Here is a 23,489-nt window from a genome sequence, read left to right on the forward strand (position 1 = left end):
ATGAAGTTGTTGGAAGAATTCTATGAGCTAGTGTAGGTAAAGTGCCAAGGCACATAGTATGTGATCAATTAATATTGACTTCCTGAGGGGGGTCTCTTATATTTTTCTTTCTTTTTTTTTTTTAACATGATCAGGTTTTTGAAGTATGGCACTATTGACATTTTCTCTGTTGTTCTTACAATTTCTCTGTTTTTGGCAGCTGCCCTGTGTGTATCGGATGTTTGGCAGCAGCATCCCCCTAGTTGCCATTTTGTGAAAACCAAAGATATTCCCAGACAGTGTCAAATGGCCCCTGGGGGAGGGGCATCATTGCCCATTTGAGAACTATTGTCCTAGAATGGTCTTTGGGAACACTCTCTTGCTGAGGCAGGTACTTCAGAGAAGCCCAGCTTCTGTCACTTGTCCCCTAGCCCCCATAAGCTGCCTTGGATTTTTATCAAAAGAACCAGCTGCTGGCCCATCAGGGGCGGTCACTGTGCCTTTATGGACTTGGCCCAGAGGCAGTATGTCTGGAATCCAGCACAAACCTTTGCTCCATGCTTACATCTCTTCTGCCCTTGGCACGGTGGGCAGTTTTCATAGCCTTTGGATGTGCCTGGTTCTGGACCATTGCAGCTGGTACAAAACAACCAGAAATGGCTCTGTCATGATGCCTGCCTGGGGAGGGTGGCGGTAGCCCTGCGGATGTCAGCAAATGGTGCTGAGAGGGTTACCAAACATTTCTCTCCCTGGCAGGGCTGAGGACAAGATGTGGGGAGATCATGGCTTGAGGAGTTTGGCTCTGGCTCCTGCTGCTGCTAGGGAGCCGTGCAGCCCTGGGAGGTCATGGCAGGGTGGTGGTCTCACTGGGACCAGGAATGGGGGGTGGGGCATGAGATGTGCTGGGCAGTATGGCCTGATCAGCTCTGCAGGTTCTTTCCTGTGGCAACTGAAGGCCAGCCCCTGGTGAGGTGTTCCTTTGAGGAACACAGAGGTAAAGTCCTGAGTTTCCCTACTCTGCAGTTTGAGCCTATTTGGGTGGTGTCTGTCTCCTGCTGAGTCAATGTCCCCCTTTGAGGTTGTCTCTGAGAAGCCCCCTTGAGGATGGCTTGGACTGGCTCCCTAGAATCTATCATTTCCACCCAAGATCTCAGATCCTGGCCTCTCCAGCAGTCAGGACTCTGAGTCAGTGGGAATGACCATGCAGAGCAGGTCCTTGGCATCCGCTACTGTTCTGACTTTCAGGGAGTAGCAGGCCTAGAGCCAGGGGAAAATCCAGACCCTTCTCTGTCACCTTTCTCTCCTCCTCCTTAGCTTTTCTCTCAGCAGGGAACTGTTCATCTCAGGGAGACCTACTTCCTGGGAGACCTACTTCCTGAGCAATCCCCTCCTCACTTCTACTCACTCACCAAGCTGCAAAATCTTTACCTCCTCTGTGTTTTAGAATCTAGCCTCTTGTGCAATCCAACACCTTCCCCTGGGTCCCCTCCCAGCAGCATCCCTCTCCGGATGTACTAAAACTTCTGGCGTTCCTTACCTCCCCTTGAATCCATAAGCTCCCACATCCCCCTCCCATTATTCTGGGGGTGCTGTCTCAATTGCTGACCGTGATATTCAAGGTCTCCCTTTCCAGCCTCTTCTCCACCGCAGCTGACCTCTGGGTAGGAGGGAAGGGCTTCTTTCGCGGGCCAACTCCTGTTGACCCCCCGAGGCCCAGCGCAATGGCCACTACCTCCTGAAAGCCTTCCGTGCTCTACAAAAGGCAGATAAGGCTTTCTCTGAGCTGTCTGATGCAGCTGGGTATTGAGGACTGGCCACCGTGCAGGGGGACAGGGTGCAGCGCCGGAAAGGTCGCAGGCGAAGCTCCTGGGGAGGGAGTAAAGGAGGGAGCCAAGGAGAGGCAGTACAGCACTCTCGAACCGTCCCCCAGCTCTCGCACCCATCCTCCAGCTAACTGGTGGGTCCCCAAGAGGGGAGGAGAGGGGCGGGGCGGGGCGGGGCCACCGAGAGGAGGCGTGCGCCGGGCTGGGGCCCGGACCGCTCCGGAGGGGCCCTGCGCGCTTGCCTGGCGGAGGCGCGAGGAGTTGCGGCACCCTAGCTCGGTCGCGGGCTCCGCCACTCCCTGCCTTTCTGCACCTGCGGCGCCGCCGTCTGGGTTCCAGATGGGGAAGGACCAGGGCTTCTCTCGGCACTTTAGGTAGCTTCCCCACTGCGCCCCGCGGGCCCCCCCCCCCAACTGTGCGCCCTAGGCGCGGCAAATTCGTCTGGGGCTAGCTTGAAAGTGGGTGGGGCTGGGGCATTGAGGGGCTTCCCTGCTCTGGGTGGGTATCCACCGAGCTCGGGCGGAGTTGGGGGCTGGGGAGGGTGTAAATAAACTGGGAGGGTACTAGAGCGGCGAGGTTTGCGTGTTAGTTACCAAGAATTCGGTATGCAATCCTAGGAGTTGGGGTAGGATAGAAGAGCTAGGATTGGAAAGCCCTCTTTTCTTCTTCCTACACTGGTGGAAGGAACAGGACAGGGAGCCGAGGCTGAGGTCGAGTGCTGTGGGTGAGAATCCAGCGTGCCCTGTCCCGAGTTTGGAAGGCACGACATCTCAATTATGGCCCATCCCAAGCTGAAGCTACCCGATGAACCAAGGCACCCTCACCCCAATCCCCACCACACCAATTCGCTGGCCGTTGATCAAGGGCAAGGTGGAGAAAGCTGGGTCCGGCCAGGGAATGTGGTGGAGAGAGAGGACCCCAGGGAAGCCCCTGGTAGCAGAATTGACCTCGAGTGCAAGGTCATTGTGTGGCTCTCAGGAAGAATCTAGGGACCTCAGAAAGGACTTCTGGCATAGGAGGGACATGGGAATCCTGGATACCTATTGCCAGGCTGTCACAGTCAGAGGGGGGTCAAAAGAGTCAATTCAACTCCACTGCATGTAGCTGTGCTGAGTGGGTCACTTCATAGCAGTTCCAGGGGTGAATGGCCAGAGAGTAGAATGGATGGCCCACACAAGCCAGGGAGGGTGTCTGGCTCACCAGGCAGACTTGGCCTCTGGCTCAGCCCCAAGGACATCAAGCAGTGAACTTGTCACTCATCCTTCTTCCACCTGTGCAGTGGGTGACTCAGTCTGATTCCCATAGTATGGAGGAGAGACTTTTCTACTTGCTGCTGGAGGGTGGAGCTGGGCTGGTCACCTGGCCCCTGCCCAGGCTGAACTCAGGAGCTGGGTGTGTAGAGCTGATGCCTTGCAGAGCCTGGAGCTGGAGCTGGACAGTCTCAGGCTTGTCATCCCTCCTTTTCCTGGGCATGAGGCATGAGAACTGGGAGGGTGTGGGGCTTGTGCAGGCCAGGCAGATAGAAATGTCAGGCTCCAGAGACCTTGAGTGACCATCTGAGGAATGAGGCTGGGGCTCCAGATTTGTAAGAATCACTGCTGGTAGGTAGGAAAGGGCTCCCAAAAGAGTTGAGCAGGTCATTCATTCTGGCCTCCTGGTCATCTGGAATATGCAGACCTAGAGCAGAGCTTGCTGGGGGACAGGGCCAGCTCACCCCCTCCCAGAGGATTTACTCCTCTTCCCTCCCACTAGGCAGCCTATTCTGCTTGATTGGCCTTATTAGTCCTGCCCACAGAGGCCAGGGGAACTGTGTGAGTGTCACAGAGCAACCTCAGAGGGCGTTCTTTCAGCTAGCCGCAAGCCAGTGTTCCCCTGTCTCGCAGCTCCCCGTTATTCCCTTGGCACTGGCTTCTGATACAAAGAACAGGGAAGGGAGCCTTGGGATACAGTCAGGGAGGCCTTGCTGGTGTCAGAAGCCCCACCACAGTGCTGAGGCTTCCAAGGCTAGGTTGATTCCAGCCTTGCCTAGGGCCAGCTGTGTAACCCCGGGAAGTCACAGATCCTCTCTGTGCCTCAAAATCCTCTGCAGCCAGTTGCAAAGTCCACTAGGATGTTAGCTCCTGTTGTTACTTGGAGATGTGATTAAATCCTTGCAGACCCCCTGGGTTCTGAGTCCCTCCTAAATGTTGAGCTCATAGCTGAGCTACAGAACCAGCCCTCAGAGAACTGCCAGCCTCACAAGAGGAGAACCATGGGGGCCAAGGACTCATCCAGGGTGTGGACCCTGCATGGGGGTTGTGCTTTCTCCACCCTACATTTCCAGGGTGACTCCTTGGAAAGCAGCAGCCACAGGCCTTTCAGCTTTGAGCCTTAGTACCTAGCCAGCACAGATGGCAGGGACTCATTGAATACATGTAGGATTAAATTGAAGGGAGACCAGTGTTGGGTGTGGAAGGGCAAACCCAGTTTAGAAAGCAAACCGAGGGGACCAGGCAGTGGCAACAACCTGGATAAAAGCTTAGAGGTGGGACTAAATGTGGCATATGTAGTGATCCTGGTGAATTCTGAGTCAGCAGCTGGAGAGCAGGGCTGGACAGAGAAACAAGCAGGAAGACTGGAGGTGTCCTGAAGGTTGGGAGAAGTGGCCACTGCTCTTTTTCCAGCAGAGACACAGAGAAACAAGTAGTGGAGAGGTTGGGGGTACCTGGCAGGGGCGTGGCCTGGAGGGTCCAAGGGCGTGAGATGAAGGAGTTGGGGAGACACCAGAGATGGACGAAGCATGCTAACTCCACAGAGGTCAGAGTAATTAGGGACAGTGAACATGACTTTCCCTAGGTGGAGCGAGAAGGACGCCACCCTCCTGGTGTGGCCCAGGACGAGTGGGAACGTAAGTCCAGGCACAGAGCGGGAGACTGGAGATTCCACCTCCATCCCGAGGGAGGCGCAGGAGAGCTGGGAGTGGCATCTATCGGGGAACACCTTTGGGCCGCCATCGGGACGCGGTCAGGGGGTGCACCCCGACTCTGCATTCCTCACCCGCAGGATCTTCATCCCCAAGAAGCACCGAGCGCGCTTCGACGAGGTGGTGTCACAGGGCCTGCTGGGCAAGTTGTGCCGCGCCCGCCGGGCGCAGGGCGCGCAGCGGTTGCGGCGGAGCCGCAGTGAGGAGCGACCCGAGCGCCTCCTGGTGTCCACGCGCGCCAGCGCCCCGCCGCGCCGCCCGGACGAACCGCCGCCGCGCAAGGCTGCCTCGCTGGTGGGCGGCCGCGCAGGCCCTGGGGGGGCGCGCAGGTACCCGTGGCGCGCGGGCCCGGGCACTGGACCCCTCTCTGTTGCGCCCTTGGGATGGGGACGTGGGCAGAGAGCACGGGAGGTGGACATCTGGGGGGACAGGGAAGGTTAAGAGGAACAAGACACGAGTTGTCTCCACCCTCCGAGTCCCTCCTCCCATAGCAGGGAAGGCTGCCAGTCTCCCATCTTGGCCTTTCTTTCTTCCTAGGACTGTCCGAGTCTACAAGGGCAACAAGAGTTTCGGCTTCACGCTGCGTGGCCACGGGCCAGTCTGGATTGAGTCCGTCCTTCCTGGTGAGGGGTGGGCAGATTGTCCTTAGAGTCTCTAAGGTTCGGGATCGGTGAAAGACCCTGTTATAGCCCTTTCTCCCTTGTCATTCTACCCCTGCTGCTCAGCAAAACCTCCCACCTCATGTCATATAACCTGTGTCTTCTGAATGTCCCAGAGTGCCAGTATATCCAAATCAACCAGCTATTTAAGATACTTGAGGCGAGAGGTCTCCAAGTTCACCATCACTCTAAGCCAAGTGATTCAAGTTCTTGATCCAGACCTTTCCTATGTCCAAAGAGAGGGCCGTGGACACTCTCTGGGACACTGGGGCAGCCAGGGCAGAGCTGGTGCCTGCCAGGCTGAGTCCCAAACAACATTCTCTGCTTAGAGAGCCCATGAGCACCTGCTAGCAAGTACGCTGCCATCTCAGGGCCTTGCCCACTATTCAGCCACCAAACTGGACAGACTCCCTTTTGCCTCCCACCAGCCTCCCTTTCTTGCTCCTGAAATTATGGCATCTTCAAGAAGGCAGAGCCTTTGCAGTGAAGGAATCCTTTCCTGTCCTGTCAGTGGGCAGAGGTGGGGAGGTACTCATCCATTGTGGAAGGTGTCAGTGAGGCAGAAACTTCTGGCACTGAATTGAACTCTTCCCTCTTGTAACCCCTCCACAGGGTTGGGCCACCTGCTTTCTAGAGGGCTTCCTCTAGAAATGATTAACTACTGCTGTTTGAATGAGGCTGGTAACCTCATGCTTTTCCCATTATAGGAAGCTGAATGAATTCTTACACGTAAGTTTGCAGCTTACAGATGGGGAAACAGAGGCCTAAAGAGACCCAGGGAAATCAAGGACCAGAATGTGCATCCCTCCCTTCCCAGCACCTGAGCATGATGCTCCTATTGACACATCCCCACCAGTATCCCTGCTAATCCCTTTCTACACTTCCATATCCTGCATCTTCAGCATACAGATTTGTGAAATGGGAAAGAGCCTCAGTGCTTTTGCATCATTGTCCCAGCTTTTTAGATCATTCTGAGACCTTCCTTATCCTGATAACTGGCATGCTGTAGTTCTGTTTGGATTTGGGCATTACTCAGTTGTTGACACAATGGTGTAGGAAAAAGGCCCAAGGCTGCTCCCTAGAGGGCTTCCTCTAGAAATGATTAACACTGCTGTTTATGGCTTTTACAACTGTTCCCTGCCCTAAGACCCACTTTTCTGCCTTTCCCAGGTGTGTAAAGATACTTGGCCTAGGGCCTTGTTAAAATCCAGGTGTGCTGGTCTCCTTAACTCAACCTCTAGGCTGGTAACCTCATGCTTTTCTTTTCATAGGAAGCGAATGAATTATTTCGTGGGAGCTTTTACAGATGCAGGAACAGAGGCCTAAAGATACCCAGGCAAATCAAACACCAGAACGTGGTGTCTTCTGGCTCCAGGCCTGGTGTGATCTTCTGTTCCCTGGGACAGCCCCCTAGCCCTCCCACCCCTTCCAGACAGGTCACATTGGTTTAATTACCAGCATCACCTTCTCCCCCTTTCCTATTCCTGGGAACAGCCCCCCCCCACCATCCCATCTCTCCAGGAAGTCTTCCCAGATTGTCTTTTTCCTCTCTAGACAATCTCCACAGCTTCAAGAGAGCATTGCGCACAGTCTGGGATGGTATTTTATTTAGGCATTTATCACTTTCCCTACTTAGTTCCAAGTCAAGTTTAACAATGATGACAAATAAAGGAAGCGGAATGAGCAAATCTGTATCCATAGGAGCTGATTTTCCAGTTTGCCTTCCAGATGTTAGGTGACCTTCAGGGCTACCAAGACAGACAGCAAAAGTTAGCTGCTCCCACGTGTCTTAAAAGGCAGGTTTTATTGATTCAGGTGTGGCAAGGCCAGTGGGTCAGGCGACACTTGCCACTGGAATATCCTTTTGCCAGGACATATCCCAAGAGGAGGAGGTACAGGATGCCACAGGGGACATGAGGAGAAGTGCTGGGGCTTGTCGGAGGCTGACAGAGCAAGGGGAGAATATGAACAAGAGCCTTTATTGTGGTTTTCACAGGAAGGAAGGTGGGAGGCAGACTAAACCAACTAAGTGGGTGCCTGGCCCTGGTGTGATAAGGGTGGGTAGACAGTGGCCCAGAGTGAGAGAGCTCCCCAGAGGAGGTGGTTGGGTGTGGGCTCTGGATTGGTTGGTCTGCATTCTTAGAAGTGAGTCACTTACCAGCGCTAATTTGGGTCTGAGTCTCTATTTCTCTCCTGTAAATCAGGAGAATAGCATCTGGCTGGAAGAGTGGGATGGATCCCTTACAGGGCCAGGGTAGGGCCCTGCCGGCTGACCAACATGCCCTCTCTTCTTGCTTTCAGGCAGCCCAGCTGATAATGCAGCCCTCAAATCAGGTGACCGGATCCTCTTCCTCAATGGACTGGACATGAGGTCAGAGACCAGTCCCGATCTCCTCTGATCCATTGGCCCTAGGTGTCTGTCCCTCTTCTACCTGGAACTCTTGAATCTATCCCTGCAGCTGGTCAACCAAAAAATGCTCCAGCTCCATACTGGGGACACAGAAATGAAAGGACCATCTGTGTCTTAATCTGGAGGGGGAGCTCTGCCTCAGAATGACATGGGCACAGCTCCTTCCTTGTGCCCAGGAAGGTCAGACTCAGGGCAGTAGCAAAGCAAAATGGCTGAGGCCTGGGGCTTCTGCACAGGAGATTGATGAACAGGAGAGGCAGGGCCTTGGCTAGTCCAGCTGTGGTCTGGCTGTGTGACTTCTACAGACAGGGCAGGGAGGGGGACAGGACTCACCCCTATCTGGCCCTCCTGGGCCATGTCTGCTTGGCAGGAACTGCTCCCATGACAAGGTGGTGTCCATGCTACAGGGCAGTGGCGCAATGCCCACGCTGGTGGTGGAAGAAGGGCTTGTCCCATTCGCTAGCGGTGAGACCTGCATGCCTCTTCCTTGGGTCAGTCTGCGGTGGACCCTGATCTTCTCACAGACTTGCAGCTTCCCTTCCCAGGGCTGCCCAAAGGTGGCGCTATGGAGCCCCAATGCACAGTGACCAGAAGCCGCTCAAGGCTCTCCCTCCATCCCAGTTCCCAGCTGAAGCAGCAGTGCACATCCCAATGCATGGCACTCCTAGCTCAGGAGCCATTGACTTCAGCTGCCAAAATAAAACTACACCTGGCTTGGGGACTTTGGGTCACTGTTGATTCCCTTGTCTATGGCCCCAGCAGACTCCGATTCTATGGATTCCCCTAACCCTTCATCAGCGCTCACCTCCCTGCAGTGGGTGGCCGAGATCCTGCCTTCCAGCATCCGGGTCCAAGGGAGAACCTTCAGCCAGCAGCTGGAGCACCTGCTCACGCCTCCTGAGCGTTATGGGGTCTGCCGGGCCCTTGAGAGCTTCTTCCAGCACAGGTGGGCGAGCAGAATGGTGATGGGAACCTGTTGTGGGTGTGCCCCAAGTCCTGTGCAGACTCAGCACCCTGTTCTCGGAGCCTGAGCCTCCTCAGTTCAGCCCCTTCTTTTGCAGAGCAGAGTACAAGAAGGCAGTGGCTGGCACCAGGGAGATCAGGGGTTGGAGTGTTGGTCTGTCCTAGAACAAACTCTGGTCTGACACCTCCTAGTCCCATAGCCTTGGGCAAATTGGCAGGACCCCCATGAGAGCCTCACTTGTCATGAGCCAGGCTCTTGGAGTGAGAGTGGGATATTTCTTTCTGCACCTCAGCTGCAGCAGACTGCATTGATCAACCTTCTTGGCCCATGGGGTCATTATTCTGGACTGTGCCAAGCCTCACTTGATCATTCACTTTTTTTTCTTATTTTTTGGTTTTAGTTGTAGTTTTTATTTTATTTATTTATAAATAAACATTATATTTATTTTAGTTTTTAAATTTTATTTATTTATGTGGTACTGAGGATCGAACCCAGTGCCCAATGCATGGGAAGCAAGCGCTCTACCACTGAGCCACAACCCCAGCCCTGATCTTTTGCTTTTATTTTGTTTAAACAATTATGGTAAAATATGATTCATGGCTAGGCATGGTGGTGCATGACAGTAATCCCAACTATTCTGGAGACTGAGGCAGGATGATTGCAAGTTTGAGGCCAATTTGAGCCATTTAGTAAAATCTTGACTCAAAATAAAGTTTTAAAGGGCTAGGAATGTAGCTCAGTAGTACAGTGCTTACCTACCATGCAAGAAGTCCTGGATTGAGTCTCCAGTATCGTCAAAAAAGAAAAAAATATATATATTTCATATACAGTACCACCTATTTAAGTGTATAATTCAGCGGTTATTGTATTCAAAAATATATGCAACCAACATTACAGTCAATTTTAGAATTTCACCACATGAAAAAGAAACCCTGAGCCCTTTCAGTGTGACATTCCTATACATGCTTATTTATTTCTACCCCCTGACCTTAAGCAACCACTAATCTACTTTCTTTCTTTATAGATTTTCCTATTCTGGACTTATATGTGAACAGGAATCATATAACATGGGAATTTTTATGTCTGATTTCTTCCATTTAGCATAGTAATTTCATAGTTCATTCAAGTTATAGCTTGTACTTCATTCCTGTGTATATTTTGTTGTATGGATGCACCATGTTTTGCTCATCCATTTGAACATTGATAGATATATGTATTGTTTTTATCTTCATTCCTTTTGAGCTTTACTTTCTGTCCAATTTTAAATATCCCTGCTGTATACCAGTCTGATGAGTTTATTTGATTTTTTTTGTTTGTTTGTTTGAACGTGTTCTTGAAAACTGTGCATTGCTATCTATTATGGGTTTTTTTATTTGTTTGTTTTGGTACCCGGGATTGAACCCAAGTATGCTTTACTTCTGAGCCAACTCCCCAGCCCCTTTTTTTTTTGGTATTTTATTTACAGACAGGGTCTCACTGATTTGCTTAGAGCCTCACTAAGTTGCTGAGGCTGGCTCTGAACTCAAAATCCTCCTGCCTCAGCATCCAGAGCCTCTCAGATTACAGGAGTGCATCTCTGATGTATTTTTCTTTTATATCATCATTGTGTTATATGTCACCTTCCATGTCTGACTACTGTGTTTAGCTCTGTCCATATTTACCTCTGTGCATATTTAATATTTGTTTATAACTTCAGTTAAGGTCTCATTGTTTACAACCTGATCCCATTTTTTTTTTTTTTTTTGCAGGGTGATATGGGCGATTGAACTCAGGGGCACTTGACCACTGAGCCACATCCCCAGCCCTATTTTGTATTTTATTTAGAGACAAGGTCTCACTGATTTGCTTAGTGCCTCACCATTGCTGAGGCTGGCTTTGAACTCGTGATCCTCTTGCCTTACTCTCCCAAGCCACTAGAATTACAGGCGAGCACCACCACACCTGGCATGAACCCATTTAAAAAAAATTTTTGGTCTTTCAGTCATAAGATGACATCTTGTGAATTAAATTTGGCTCTCTTTTATAACCAATTATTTTGAGTGGTCTTCAAATATGCCTGTGTAGTTTTTCTGTTTTCACTGTAAATCACCTATTCCTATCCTTTATCCATTTTTGTTTTTGGCTCTTGTTGATTTGCTCAAATTTCTTGTTTATTTTAGTTACTGATCCCTTATTCATTTTGGACATTAAAAATATCTTCTCTCATTTGTTTTGTTATTGCTTCTGTTATGTCTAATATTATTGTGTCTAAGTTGTGCTTCTTTGAGCAGATATGCTTGATTTTGTATAATCGACATATTTTTGGTCTTATAGTTTCAGATTTTGAAATTTTAAGTCCTTTTCTGCTTCTAGTCAAAAGATACCCTCTTGCCAGGCATGGTCGCCCATGCCTGTAATCTCAGCAGTTCAGGAGGCTGAGGCAGGAGGATTACGAGTTCAAAGTCAGCCTCAGCAAAAGCAAGGCTCTAAGCAACTCAGTGAGATCATGTTTCTAAATAAAAAACAAAATAGGGCTGAGATGTGGCTCAGTGGTCAAGTGCCCCTGAATTAAATCCCCAGTCCCCTCTACCTCCCGTCCCCCAAAAGATATCCTCTTATTTTAATATTTTTTTTCTTTCACATTTTTGGTTTTTCATCCAAACTGAATTTGCTTTTCTTTTCTGTGTGGTATTATGTAAGGATCCAATTTTTCTTTCCTATATAATGCTAGTCAATATAAAAGTTTTAGACATTTCAGCCCATGTGGTCCTCCTTCACAATTCTACTATAGCAGCCTAGAAACAGCCATAGACCAAATGTAAACAAATGGCTGTAGCTTTGTTCCAATAAAACTTGCTTTATAAACACAGGTGATGGGCCAGATTTTAGCTCACAGGCCATCATCTGTTAGTCCCTGACACAGTGAGCCTGTTTTCCCAATACACTCTTTATGTTTTAATCCATTAAGTCTCAAGTTTTCAATTCGGTGTACATTTCAATTAAATTGACACAGGTGCATTCAAATAGTTTGGCAATCCTAATCTAGAGCTTATTATACAATTCATTATCCTTAATGATGTTAATGATATAATTAACAATGTTAATGTGTATTATCACCAATCACTCATCTATTATTTTCTCAAAAGAATAGTACTCTAAAAACATAAACTTTTATTTCAAAGTTATTATAAAGTGCTGTATTTGTTGCTTAATGTTAGTTTTTTTACATATTCCATAAATGGCACAATAGGACATAATGGGTTAATCTTCACAGCCGCTCCATGATGTAGATGCTGTTTTTAATCTCCATTTTACAGATGAGGAAACTGAAACAGAAAAGTTAAGTAACTTGAGAAAGGTCTCTTAGCTGGCAAGTGGAGGAACTGAGATTTGAATCTCAGCAACCAGTGCTGAGATCCTTCCCATCCACTGCTGTCTTTCAAGGATGGGGGCAGAGCATGAGGGTGAATTCTGTGGCCTTGAGTGCCTTCTTTGGCCACCCATCCCTAAGGGGATCCTCTGAGTTACGACTCCCTTGCTCCTGCACCCTCTTCAGGAACATTGATACCCTCATCGTGGATGTCTACCCTGTGTTGGACACACCTGCCAAGCAGGTCCTTTGGCAGTTCATCTACCAGCTGCTGACATATGAGGAGCAGGAGCTCTGTCAGGAGAAAATCGCGTGCTTCCTGGGCTACACGGCCATGACAGGTAAAGCACGCCCTGCATACCCCTTCCCCTACCCATGCTGCCAGTTGCCCAGCCCACCAGGTGAACATTCAGACACCTGTTCCCACTTGTGAGTTCTTATGGCTGACCCAGCCCCTCTCACACCTAGATGTGCCCACATACCAGGCAAATTCATACCACACTTGGATTTGGTCTACACTTGGCCCTGAGCATGTACCTGCCCAGATTTGACCTTCATGCTGCATGTACCGCATGATCTGAGACTTGAGAGGCTCCACCTAACCACTTGAAGGGTCTCAGGTTTCTCCTCTGCAACATAAGAGTAATCTTAGCACTTGTGCTTTATACCTTGGGAAGTATATCACAGATCAAGAAATGCCCATGGTTGCTGCTTTCAAATATATCAGCATGTGACTCCTGGTTGGGTCATCCTGGCTGGAGGGCTCCAGTTCACAGTCCCACACACTGTGAGCCTGCTAGGCTACATACGACCACATTTTCCCACCACTGCCTACCTGGCAATTAGCCCACGAAACCATGCACTTCATGTTTGAAGCCATGTGAATGGAAAGGATGCCAGACCCTGTGGCTTTACCTGCTACAGGCACTCTGTACCCACAATAGCAGTCGCAAGAGATGTGCTTTTTGATAGTCCTTATGTGGCCATTATCCCTGGTCCCAGACATCCACAGTTTGCTGAGAAGGACTGAGAGTTTTAGCAAGAAGCTTAGGATCCAGGCTAGGCAGCACATGTCTGCCTAGGCCTGGAAGTTTTGTTTCACCCTGAAAGCCTCTTTGTCTAGAAGTGACCAGCTTGGTTCAACCACAGGATGTTGCGACCCTGGAAGATTGGGGTCCTGAAAAGAGAGCCCATTTGGGAAGGGCTGGGGCCCTAACTCAGGCTCTGTCCTCAGGCTGACTACTGTGAGGTGCTTCTTTTGTTCACCTGGTCTCTGGACCCAGGGCTTCTTTTTGAGAGTTGTCTTAGAGACCAGCAGGGAAGGTCCGTAGCCTAGAGTCAACATATAGGTGCAGAGCCCCTTGCTTATGGAGGGCCCATGTATGGGTTTTTGTGGAGGCCCCTTTCTTGTGGAGGCCAAGAAGTCAAGCTGCCCCATCTCCCCTGTGTGTCCTACAGCAGAGCCTGAGTCCTCGCTGGACCTGGAGCCCACCCCGGAGCCTACGCCAGAGCCCACACCAGAGCCCCAGCCTCGGAGCTCTGTGAGGGCCTCTTCCATGTGCCGCCGCAGCCTTCGGTCCCAGGGCCTGGAGTCCAGCCTCAGCTGTGGTAAGGCCCCAGGTGGGAAGGCCCTGTTACCCTCCTGTAAAATGGGCTTGATGAGAGATGAAGTGGCAGGGACTGGGGGCAACAGGGCTGGTGGTGCCCTCCTGGATTGGTAGGGCAGGCCTGCAGGGTCTGGGCTGGGGACTGAGTCTTGGAACTCAGATGTGGTAACTAGATCCCATGGTGCCCTCCCAGCAGGTCCCAGTGACTGCCCTGAGATGCCTCTTCCTCTGATCCCAGGTGAACGCCAGGCTGGGGATGGTACATCTCTCCCTGAGACCCCCAATCCCAAGATGGTGAGACCTCCTGTCTGCTTCCCAAGTGGAATCAATGAGGGGTGGAAGATGGGTGGCCCATGAAATGGGGCCCAGGAGATCTCATGCCAAGACACTCCCTGTGGCTACTCCAGACTAGGGCACAATACTCAGGCCTGGCCTCTGAGTCCCAGCTGGGGCTATATGGGAGCAGTGAGAGTAATCCAGACTTGTCCCTTCCACTCCCTAGATGTCTGCCGTCTATGCGGAGCTTGAGTCTCGACTGAACAGCAGCTTCAAAGGGAAAATGGGGAGTGTGTCCAAATCCCGGGCCTCCCCACCAGGCCCTAGTCTGGCAGGCACAGCAGGTAGGGGCTCAGCCAGCCTCTGGTCCTGAGGGTGCACTGGCTTCTGTCCGTCTGGCTGGCGTTCCAGGTGTCATTCCCACTTCCAGGCACACCCCTAAAGTGTGTGCAGCTAGACTGTGGGGAATCCCAAAGGCTTCCATGCATGGGTATCATCCATCAAGGTCTAGCTTGCCTCAGCCCCTTTGTTGTCCCCAGGGTCCTCACCACAGCTATGAATTTGCAAAAACAGAGGAATGCCCCCAGAGAAGTCCCTGGGTTAGCACTCGGCTCTTGGATAAACTATTAAGTGCATGCATTACTCTGTGAATGACCCAGCTGGGAAGATGGTTTCCCAGATGAGCTAGAGTCTGGCTGATCTGGATCCAAGCTGTGCTCTCTGTACCCAGTCTGGTCTCTGAAGCCTTAGAGGCAGGGTCACCCAGGGGCTTCCAGTACTATGCTCAGAGAGGGAAAGGGGAGTGTCCTGGACACAGAGCCAACCTTCCCCAGGGCTCCCCTCCAGCCTGTGCCTGGAACCTTGAACCTCATACTCCATCCCCCACCCAGGGCCCAGGACCCTGTCCGGAGTCTCCTGGCCCAGTGAGCGGCTCCTGCCCTCCCCCTGCTACGACCCGCTGTGCTCAGGGGGCCTGGCCTCCCCCAGCAGCTCCGAGTCCCACCCTTACGCCAGCCTGGACAGCAGCAGGGCGCCCTCCCCCCAGCCAGGCCCCGGGCCCATCCACCCTGACAGCCCCCCCAGCCCGGACCCTGCCCGCCCGCCTAGCCGCAGGAAGCTCTTCACCTTCTCCCGCCCCGTCCGGAGCCGGGACACGGACCACTTTCTGGATGTGCTGAGCGAGCAGCTGGGCCCCAGGGTCATCGTGGATGATTTCCTGACACCTGAGAATGATTATGAGGAGGTGGGCATGCAAGGGGAGAGATGAGTGTGGAGCTTGGTCAGGAAACTGCATCCCCTGGCCCCTGCAAGAAGTTTCCTGCCCTGGGAATCTACCCCTGTTCAAAGCTATCCTCTATACCCCCAGGCTACCCCATTCCTCATCCTGGGCTACCCCCTCACAGCCTCAGGTTAAACCACAAGGCTTTTCCTTTCCCATACTGGCCCATCCTTTGCCTGAGGCTACCCCACACACCTATCTCACATTAGCCCCTTCCTTATCCCAGGCCACACTCCCAAGCCATCCCTTCTTCAGTCGACCATGAGAGGGTCCTTTCCTCATCCCCAGGCTCTCTAACCTCTTACCCCATGCTTTATCCACCTGCCCTGGTCTCTCTGGGCCTGGCCTGTCCCTCTCCTTACTTATTTCCTCCCACTCCCACCAGATGAGCTTCCATGATGACCAGGGAAGCTTTGTGACCAACGAGCGGAGCAGTGCCAGCGAGTGTCTCAGCAGCAGTGAAGAGGGCAGTTCCCTGACCTACTCTTCCATCTCTGACCACATTCCCCCACCCCCACTCAGTCCCCCACCACCACCACCCCTGCCTTTCCATGATCCCAAGCCCAGCTCCCGCACCTCTGATAGTACCAGGGGCCCCACTCAAGCCCTGACCAAGCCCCTTACCCAGCTTGGTCACCCAGTCCCACCCCCACCCCCACCACCCCTTCCTCCACCTGTGCCCTGTGCACCCCCCATGTTATCCCGGGGCCTGGGTCACCGACGGAGTGAGACGAGCCACATGAGTGTCAAGCGCTTGCGGTGGGAGCAGGTGGAGAACTCGGAAGGCACTATTTGGGGGCAGGTAGGTGACCTGGGGCCCATTGGTGCCCCAATGAGGGGTGGGTGGCCTAGACAGCAGCATTGAAGACAAGATCCATCATCCTTCAAGCCCCTTCCAATATTGGTTGGAATACTCTCTGGTCCTCCCCACCTCAAGCAGAGGAGGTATGAAGACACGGTCCAAGGATACACCTACCCTAGTTGGTCAGTGCAGATCCACATCTGGCCCAGTCCAAATCCAATCCAGTCTATGTCTCTAAACCACTGGGGACACTTGGAAATATCCCACACCAACCTTTGAAACCTGTCACTTTTTTTTTTTTTTTTAGTTGTAGACAGACACAATACCTTTATCTCATTTATTTTTTTATTTTTATTTTTTTTTGTATGTGGTGCTGAGGATTGAACCCGAGCCGCACGCATGCCAGGCGAGCGCGCTACTGCTTGAGCCACATCCCCAGCCCCAACATTTATTTGTTTTTATGCGGTGCTTAGGATAGAACCCAGGGCCTTGCATGTCGAGGCAAGCGCTCTACCAACTGAGCCAGAACCCCAGCCTGAAACCTGTCACTCTTGAGGCTGGACTAGTTCTCCTAGGCTTTTTTAAAAAAAACATCTGGTCCCAACTGCATATTAGTCGCAACCTTTCCACTTTGATGCTTGAATATCCTCCCAGTATATATTTATACTTGAATACCTTCACTAGTGGGGAACTTGCTACCTGTTGAGGTCTTACATCCCTCACTGGATAATGAAAAAAAAATTAATTGTAGTTGGACACAATACCTTTATTTTATTTATTTATTTTTATGTGGTGCTGAGGCTCAAACTCAGGGCCTTGCATGTGCTAGGCAAGTGCTCTGCCACTGAGCCACAACCTCAGCCCCTCACTGGATACATGTAACCATCTTTCTTTGTATTCCTCTGAATTCCTGTCTTCCTAAGATTCCCTTGCCCTGTTTTCTGTCTGGCCCTTTAAATAAGACAGAACAAGTATATTGTTTTATCCACAAACCAGCTAATCTGTAAGATGAACAAGATTCACTCTACACCTATTCTTTAGGTCATTCCCCTACAATGTGTTTTCTAGCTCCATAGTCCAGTGGTTAAGCCCTTGTCACAGAGCAGTCTCCAAGCTCCCAGTGGGACTTGATCAATTCAGAGGAGAGAGCATACCTCCTTTGACTTGGATACCATTCTTCTTTAAATATGGCCTGGGGTCCCTCCTGCTTCTGGGCCTGCCCCATCACAGTGGTCTTGCCCAACCTCATCCTCAACATCAGTCTCTTCATCTTCTTGGGACCAACAACATGCCCTCACATGTAACCACGCTGTTCAGGTTACACTTGTCATTGTTCCTCTTGGCCATGTCCTGGGTCTTGGTTCTTTTTCCTGCCTTCCCATCCTAGATGGTATCAGCCCATATCTCCAAGAAATCTTTCCATGTTGCTAATAAAAAGATTTTCAGCAGGACACCTACTGGGTCCCCTGCAGACCTAGTCCTACAAGCGTTAGGTGAGTCCTTGAGACTTGCTCCATAGTATAGTCCTTCCACTGGTTATCAAAGCTGGAAAACCCTGTGTGACAGGTCACCCATGCGGCCAAGTCCAATTCGATGCTAATTGTCCCTGACATGTGGCCATATTCTGAGACTGCTCTCCCTTTGAGATCTCTCCATGGGCAACCACTCCATCCTCACTCCCTGTCCAAGCCCCAGAGGGTCCCCTCCTTCTTAGATCATCTCAACCACCTGTCCAGCTTCCAGCCCGTGGCCTTTACTGCTTAGGTTCCCCCAGCCCCAGCTCTGTCTGCCCAGGATGGCTCTGGGGTGAACTCACTCCCTGCAAAGGAGACTTCAGAGCAAAGCCAGGCCCTTCAGCCCCCCTCTTTTTGTCTCCAGCTCCATTACAGCTTCTTTACATCCCCTGCTCCAGTCCAGCTTCAGCATGGATGGGGTCCTAAGAATGGCTGTATTATTGACTACAAGGGGAGACAGCTCCTCACCTGAGAACTTGGATGATTTAGCTTTTTCTGTACTATTCTCCTGTTTTGGACTTCATCCCTCAAGCCTAGGACAGCCCGCAGAGTGGACAGCTGGAGAGGGCAGTCCAGCTGTTGCTGTTCCTCCTCCTCTGAACCTCCCCTTACTCCCTCACAGCTCGGGGAGGACTCTGACTATGATAAACTGAGTGACATGGTGAAATACCTCGACCTGGAGCTTCATTTCGGCACCCAGAAACCTACTAGTGAGTGGCCTGGTGGTCCTGGGGAAGTTCAGAGGGCATCGCAACCTGTTACCTTTTGTGGCTTCCTTAGGTTCAGAGTCCCCAAAGCCTGCCCTAACTGCTATTTGGCTAACATATCTTCAAACCTTCAAGCCCCGTTAGTTTTTCCCATCTCAAAGTGGAGATAATAATAAAAGCTGGCATTTATTGTGTGCTGACCAAATGTCAGGTAATCTCACTTCTACATTAATCCCTTGACAACTCTGCAAGGTAGACACTAGGATCACCTCCCCTTCCTAAAGAGGAAGATCTGAGAGGCTAGGTAATTTGGTCAAAGTCACACAGGCAGAATAGGGTAAACAGAAAGCATCTACAAACATCTCTTTCTCCTTCTCTCCTCATCCCTTTATGGGTATCACTCTATTGTATTTGGGTGGGACTCCAAGAAGCCCAGTGTGTGGTCACAGGATGGAGGAGAAAGACTGACTTGTACATTCAGGAATCATCTGAAAGTTCCAGAGGTCGTTTGTTTTCATTATCCTGCTAGCTGGGTCCAGAGGGCTCAAGGGAGAGAGGGCATTTGGGAAGGTGACAGTGAGGGGATAAACACACCTTGCACACTAAATGCATTCAGATCTGCAATGGGAGACTGAGGTATGAGGGCAATACGGACATCTGGCACTGAGCCAGTCAAGGTGGTGCTTGGGAGGAGGGAGGCCCTAGGCAGTTGGGTGTGGCTGCCTCTCCCCTAGGCCCTGCTTATGCAGCCCCAGCCTAGGACCCCACCCCACCCTGCACCTCCTCCTCTCCATTAAACTGTACAATTTATCTTCCAGAGCCAGTGCCTGGGCCTGAGCCCTTCCGAAAGAAGGAGGTGGTGGAGATCCTGTCTCACAAGAAGGCCTACAACACCTGTGAGAGGCCAGAGAACCCCAAGGATTCTTGGGGCTGTTGGTGGCCCTTTCTCTGGGCCATAGAGACTTGGACTCTGCCGGAGGGATAACAGGAATTATCTATGGGGGCCAGGACACCTGTCGCCAGGCCGACTGAAGGCCCCCCTCCTAGGCCCTATACCTGGGGGGGTGGGAATTCCACCTGATTGCCGGTGCCAACCTTGGCTTCATCCTGTATTGGCCCCACCCTCTGCAATAGGCTCCCAGTTCTAGTCCCGCTTCCAGCCACATCCTCCACTCTGCCGCCCGCAGACCCTTGCTTAGCTCCTGGCCCCACCCCCGCGGGCCCCATCTAGGGTCTTGGTCCTTCTCCTTGAAGATCCCGCCCTAACCCTTTAATCAGTCTGTTCTTGTCCCCGCCCCCAGTAGTCAAGGCCCCTCTCGGAGCCCCGCCCCTCCCGCCCTGGCCACGCCCCAGGCTCACCCTTGCGGTCCTGCCCACAGCCATTCTCTTAGCACACCTGAAGCTGAGTCCCGCGGAACTGCGGCAGGTGCTCATGAGCATGGAGCCCCGGCGCTTGGAGCCCGCGCATCTGGCGCAGCTGCTGCTGTTCGCGCCCGATGCCGACGAGGAGCAGCGCTACCAGGCCTTCCGTGAGGCGCCCGGTCGCCTCAGCGAGCCGGATCAATTCGTTCTTCAGGTGCCTCGGCCGCGACCTCTGCCCCTGTGGCCAAGGCCTCCTGGGTCAAGGCTCCCCTCTGTGACCGGGGACTGTTCTGTCCCGCGCCCCTTGGGTTCCGCCGCCATGCTCAGACCAGTTTAACACCTTTAATGGCCAGTGCCCAACCAGGGCCAAGGTAGATGGGATAAGAGTGTCCCCTAGGGGTCATGCTTACTTTTCTTAAGGGCATAGCCGGCCCAGGCAGTCAGCCCCCAACCCAGGTCGCTGTCGGGCCGTGGGTCCCCCTGGAAAGCGAAGGGTGAGTCCCTCCCTGAATTTACGGCAGATGCTGTCGGTTCCCGAATACAAAACCCGCCTGCGCAGCCTCCACTTCCAGGCCACCCTACAGGAGAAGACAGAGGAGATCCGAGGCAGCCTCGAATGCTTACGACAGGCTTCCCTTGAGCTTAAAAACAGCCGGAAACTCGCCAAGATCTTGGAGGTCAGGATGCATCCTTCCCCAACCAGCTACTGTGCTCCCTGTAGATGCCATCCTTGGAGACCCATCCTGACACCTGGGCCTGGGGGTGGGTGGGTGGTGAGGGGAGCACCACAATCTACCCAACTTCCTCCCTACAGTTTGTTTTGGCCATGGGCAACTATCTCAACGATGGACAGCCCAAAACCAACAAGACCACGGGCTTCAAGATCAACTTTCTGACAGAGGTGAGAGCCAGTCAGCAGTAATTTGACTAGCTCTCTCTACCCTCCAGGCTCCCTGGCCAAACCTAACACAAGTTGTGACAGAGGGGAGGAGAAAAACAGCATGACCCAGGAGGGCCATTCCCCCACCCCAGGGGAAATGCTGGCTGCACAGAAGCCAGAATATGACTGCAGCAGAGGTTGAGGTTAGGGGTGGGGAAGGTGCCAAGCCTCCGAAACTGGAAAAGAGGAGAGGGTGAGGTGAGTCAGAAAGAGACTATCAAAGACCAAGAATTGGTGCCACAGTCCAGGAGAAGCTGGGGCCATGTGACCAGAAATGTGGTATGGTCTCTGAGGAGGATGTATGTTGGGGATCACTTGCAGCTGAACTCCACCAAGACAGTGGATGGGAAGTCCACCTTCCTGCACATCCTTGCCAAATCGCTGAGCCAGCACTTCCCTGAACTCCTGGGCTTTGCTCAGGACCTGCCCACCGTGCCCCTGGCTGCCAAAGGTAGGCTGGGTAGATAGGTGGGGAATCAGAGACGTGCTGTCCTGGGCTGTAAATGTGACCCCATGAGCCTTCTGTTCATTCCTGTAGTGAACCAACGGGCCCTGACTGGCGACCTGGCTGACCTCCATGGCACCATCAGTGAGATTCAGGCTGCCTGCCAGACCATGTCCCCCTCCAGTGAGGACAGGTTTGCTGTGGTCATGGCGGTATCCTCTGAGCAGCCTGTACCAGCACCATGCTGGGCCATGGGGTGGCTGGGTAGAGCCAGCAGTGGCTCCAGTGGCCACTGCAGATCCCAGCAGAGATTCTGGGCTCACGTTGTTGTGCATCCAGGGATCCTGGAAGAGGTTTCATCCTGGATCATGTAGAATCCAAGTACTCATGCCAAATCTGAGTAACTGAGGCCAGAACTCTGTAGGTTGTCCCATAGCTGTTGCCTTCCCCTTTGTTTCTCTGTAGGCAGTGGAAACCAGATATGTCACAAGATAGAAGGGGAGGCTTTTCAGGAAAGGGGAACATTTTCGCTAAACCCTCCAACAGAGCCTGGCCAGCAGGGAGGACTGGGGGAAGGGCATGTGACTCTTCTCCCTGTCCCCCTCTATGGCCCCAACACCCCTTGGCAGAAAAAACAAGGTTTTCCTTGCTGAGGCTAGTCAAGAAGAAAGGCTCTGGGGGCTGTGCCTATAACTGAGGCAGTTGGTCCTCACCTGGCAAGCACCAGCCATCTGTCCCTGACTCCAGCACATAGCCTGCTGGGGGTGTGTCCAGGTAGGATTTTTTTTTCTCCCTGATGCTAGAGATCAAACCCGGAGCTTCACACATGCTAGGTGCGCATTCTATCATTAAGCTTCCTCCCCAGCTCAAGGTAGGAGTTTGATACCGATCCCTTCTTCCCTCTCAGGCAAATACTGTGGTTTGTGTAAGATGCTTCTCATTCCCATTCTCTTTCACCCATGTAACACCCAGATTTTTGCAGATATGGAAACCAAGGTAATTCAGGTAGAGATCAGTCCACTTCATATCACTCAATCCAGGAGTGTCCTCTCTGCTTCCATGGGTTTAGAGGTCTTCAGAGAGAGAATGGGTGGTCATTCAAGGGCAGCCTCTTTAGAGGGACTTTAGCCCTAGGCATTAGACAGGCTTAGGCTCAAATCCTGACTCAGTTAGTCGCTGTGTGACTTTAGGCAAGCCACTTACTTTTCTGGGCCTACTTTACTCCTTCTTAAGGAGAGATAAGAAGTGGACCATGTGGTCATTATCTGGTTATGATGCAGATGGGTTTTGACCCTGGTTCTGACACTATCTCTGGCTCAGGCATAGAGCTTATTGTGTGATCTTGGGCTAGTTTCTAAAGTTCTTTGTACTTTAATGTCTTTACATATAAAATAGTAATAATGTACTTCATAGAGGTATTATGATGATTAAACAAGAATGTGTAGAGGGCTTAAAACAAAGCTTGGCACAGCTTAAATGCTAGAAAGTGGTAGCAATTGAGCTGCTAAATCTTTTTCAAGAACACAGTTGCTATCCTAAGCACTTGAGGTATATGTAGGGCACAGGCCTGCATTACCACAGGGAATGAACCTGTGAATGGTTTCACATAGTGCCAGATACTATAGAAAAAAGTGTAAGGCTTAGACAGTGACAGAAGGAGCCACTATAAATGGATGGTTGGGGCAGAAGCCTTCCTCTAGGCAGAGCTCTAGGGAAGAAGGGCTAAGGCTCTCTCCAAGAAGGACTAAGGCTTGGGAGTTGTGGCAGTTTCCAAGAATAGCTTAATAGTCAGTGACCAGAACAGGGCACATTCCCTGCTATTACAGGGCCTGTCCCTCCAAAGGTCTCAGGCAGAGAGGGAGTGGGGCAGCTAGGATGATGTCTGGGGTCACTGCCCAGCAAGGTAAATGGGAGGGCACCAGAGGGTTGGTTGTTTCCTTAATGAAGGCCCTTTAGTCCTTCCTGGAGACCGCCCAGCCTGCACTTCGGGCACTGGATGGGCTGCAGCGAGAGGCCATGGAGGAACTGAGCAAGGCGCTGGCCTTCTTTGGGGAGGATTCCAAAGCCACCACCTCCGAGGCCTTCTTCGGCATTTTTGCGGAATTCATGAGCAAGTTCGAGGTGAGCCAAAGTGGCTAAAGGGTCCCTTAGGGGAGGTTGGGGCCAGAGGTCATCTAGGGGCATCCTCCTCGAAGCCTTACTGAAAAAGGGTTCCAGGGAATGATATGCCCCACTCCTGGACAAGAGCAAGCCACAACCTCAGCCTTGGTGGTGTGGGTTGGTAAAAGGAAGAGGAAGGCATGGGATCACTGACCACCCCTTGTTCTCCTGTCTCCCAGCGAGCACTCAGCGACTTGCAGGCCGGGGAAGGCCCACGCAGCTCTGGGATGGCTTCACCCCTGGCCTGGTGA

General features: G+C 51.9%; 1 protein-coding gene across 5 annotated transcripts in view; it reads left to right on the plus strand.

Annotated features, from left to right (window-relative positions):
• Grid2ip (Grid2 interacting protein) overlaps nucleotides 1-23,489 on the plus strand; it is a 33,011-nt gene extending 9,522 nt beyond the window's left edge. For 2 of the 5 annotated variants that reach the window (XM_026407208.2, XM_026407210.2), the window contains 20 exons: nucleotides 4,845-5,093; nucleotides 5,302-5,387; nucleotides 7,725-7,794; nucleotides 8,204-8,298; nucleotides 8,596-8,779; nucleotides 12,333-12,487; nucleotides 13,608-13,754; nucleotides 13,950-14,047; nucleotides 14,256-14,373; nucleotides 14,920-15,272; nucleotides 15,694-16,110; nucleotides 18,247-18,334; nucleotides 19,150-19,227; nucleotides 19,711-19,907; nucleotides 20,215-20,370; nucleotides 20,508-20,594; nucleotides 20,955-21,084; nucleotides 21,172-21,290; nucleotides 23,035-23,199; nucleotides 23,418-23,489. In XM_026407208.2, the coding sequence (XP_026262993.2) occupies nucleotides 4,845-5,093; nucleotides 5,302-5,387; nucleotides 7,725-7,794; nucleotides 8,204-8,298; nucleotides 8,596-8,779; nucleotides 12,333-12,487; nucleotides 13,608-13,754; nucleotides 13,950-14,047; nucleotides 14,256-14,373; nucleotides 14,920-15,272; nucleotides 15,694-16,110; nucleotides 18,247-18,334; nucleotides 19,150-19,227; nucleotides 19,711-19,907; nucleotides 20,215-20,370; nucleotides 20,508-20,594; nucleotides 20,955-21,084; nucleotides 21,172-21,290; nucleotides 23,035-23,199; nucleotides 23,418-23,489 (3,064 nt within the window). Of the gene's footprint in view, nucleotides 1-2,141; nucleotides 2,177-4,844; nucleotides 5,094-5,301; nucleotides 5,388-7,724; nucleotides 7,795-8,203; nucleotides 8,299-8,595; nucleotides 8,780-12,332; nucleotides 12,488-13,604; nucleotides 13,755-13,949; nucleotides 14,048-14,255; nucleotides 14,374-14,919; nucleotides 15,273-15,693; nucleotides 16,111-18,246; nucleotides 18,335-19,149; nucleotides 19,228-19,710; nucleotides 19,908-20,214; nucleotides 20,371-20,507; nucleotides 20,595-20,954; nucleotides 21,085-21,171; nucleotides 21,291-23,034; nucleotides 23,200-23,417 lie in introns of those variants that run through there. The other 3 variants (XM_077802749.1, XM_026407209.2, XM_026407206.2) reach the window with 3 other exon arrangements.

The sequence above is a fragment of the Urocitellus parryii genome, chromosome 9 (genome assembly GCF_045843805.1).
Source record: "Urocitellus parryii isolate mUroPar1 chromosome 9, mUroPar1.hap1, whole genome shotgun sequence".
Taxonomy (NCBI): Eukaryota; Metazoa; Chordata; class Mammalia; order Rodentia; family Sciuridae; genus Urocitellus; species Urocitellus parryii.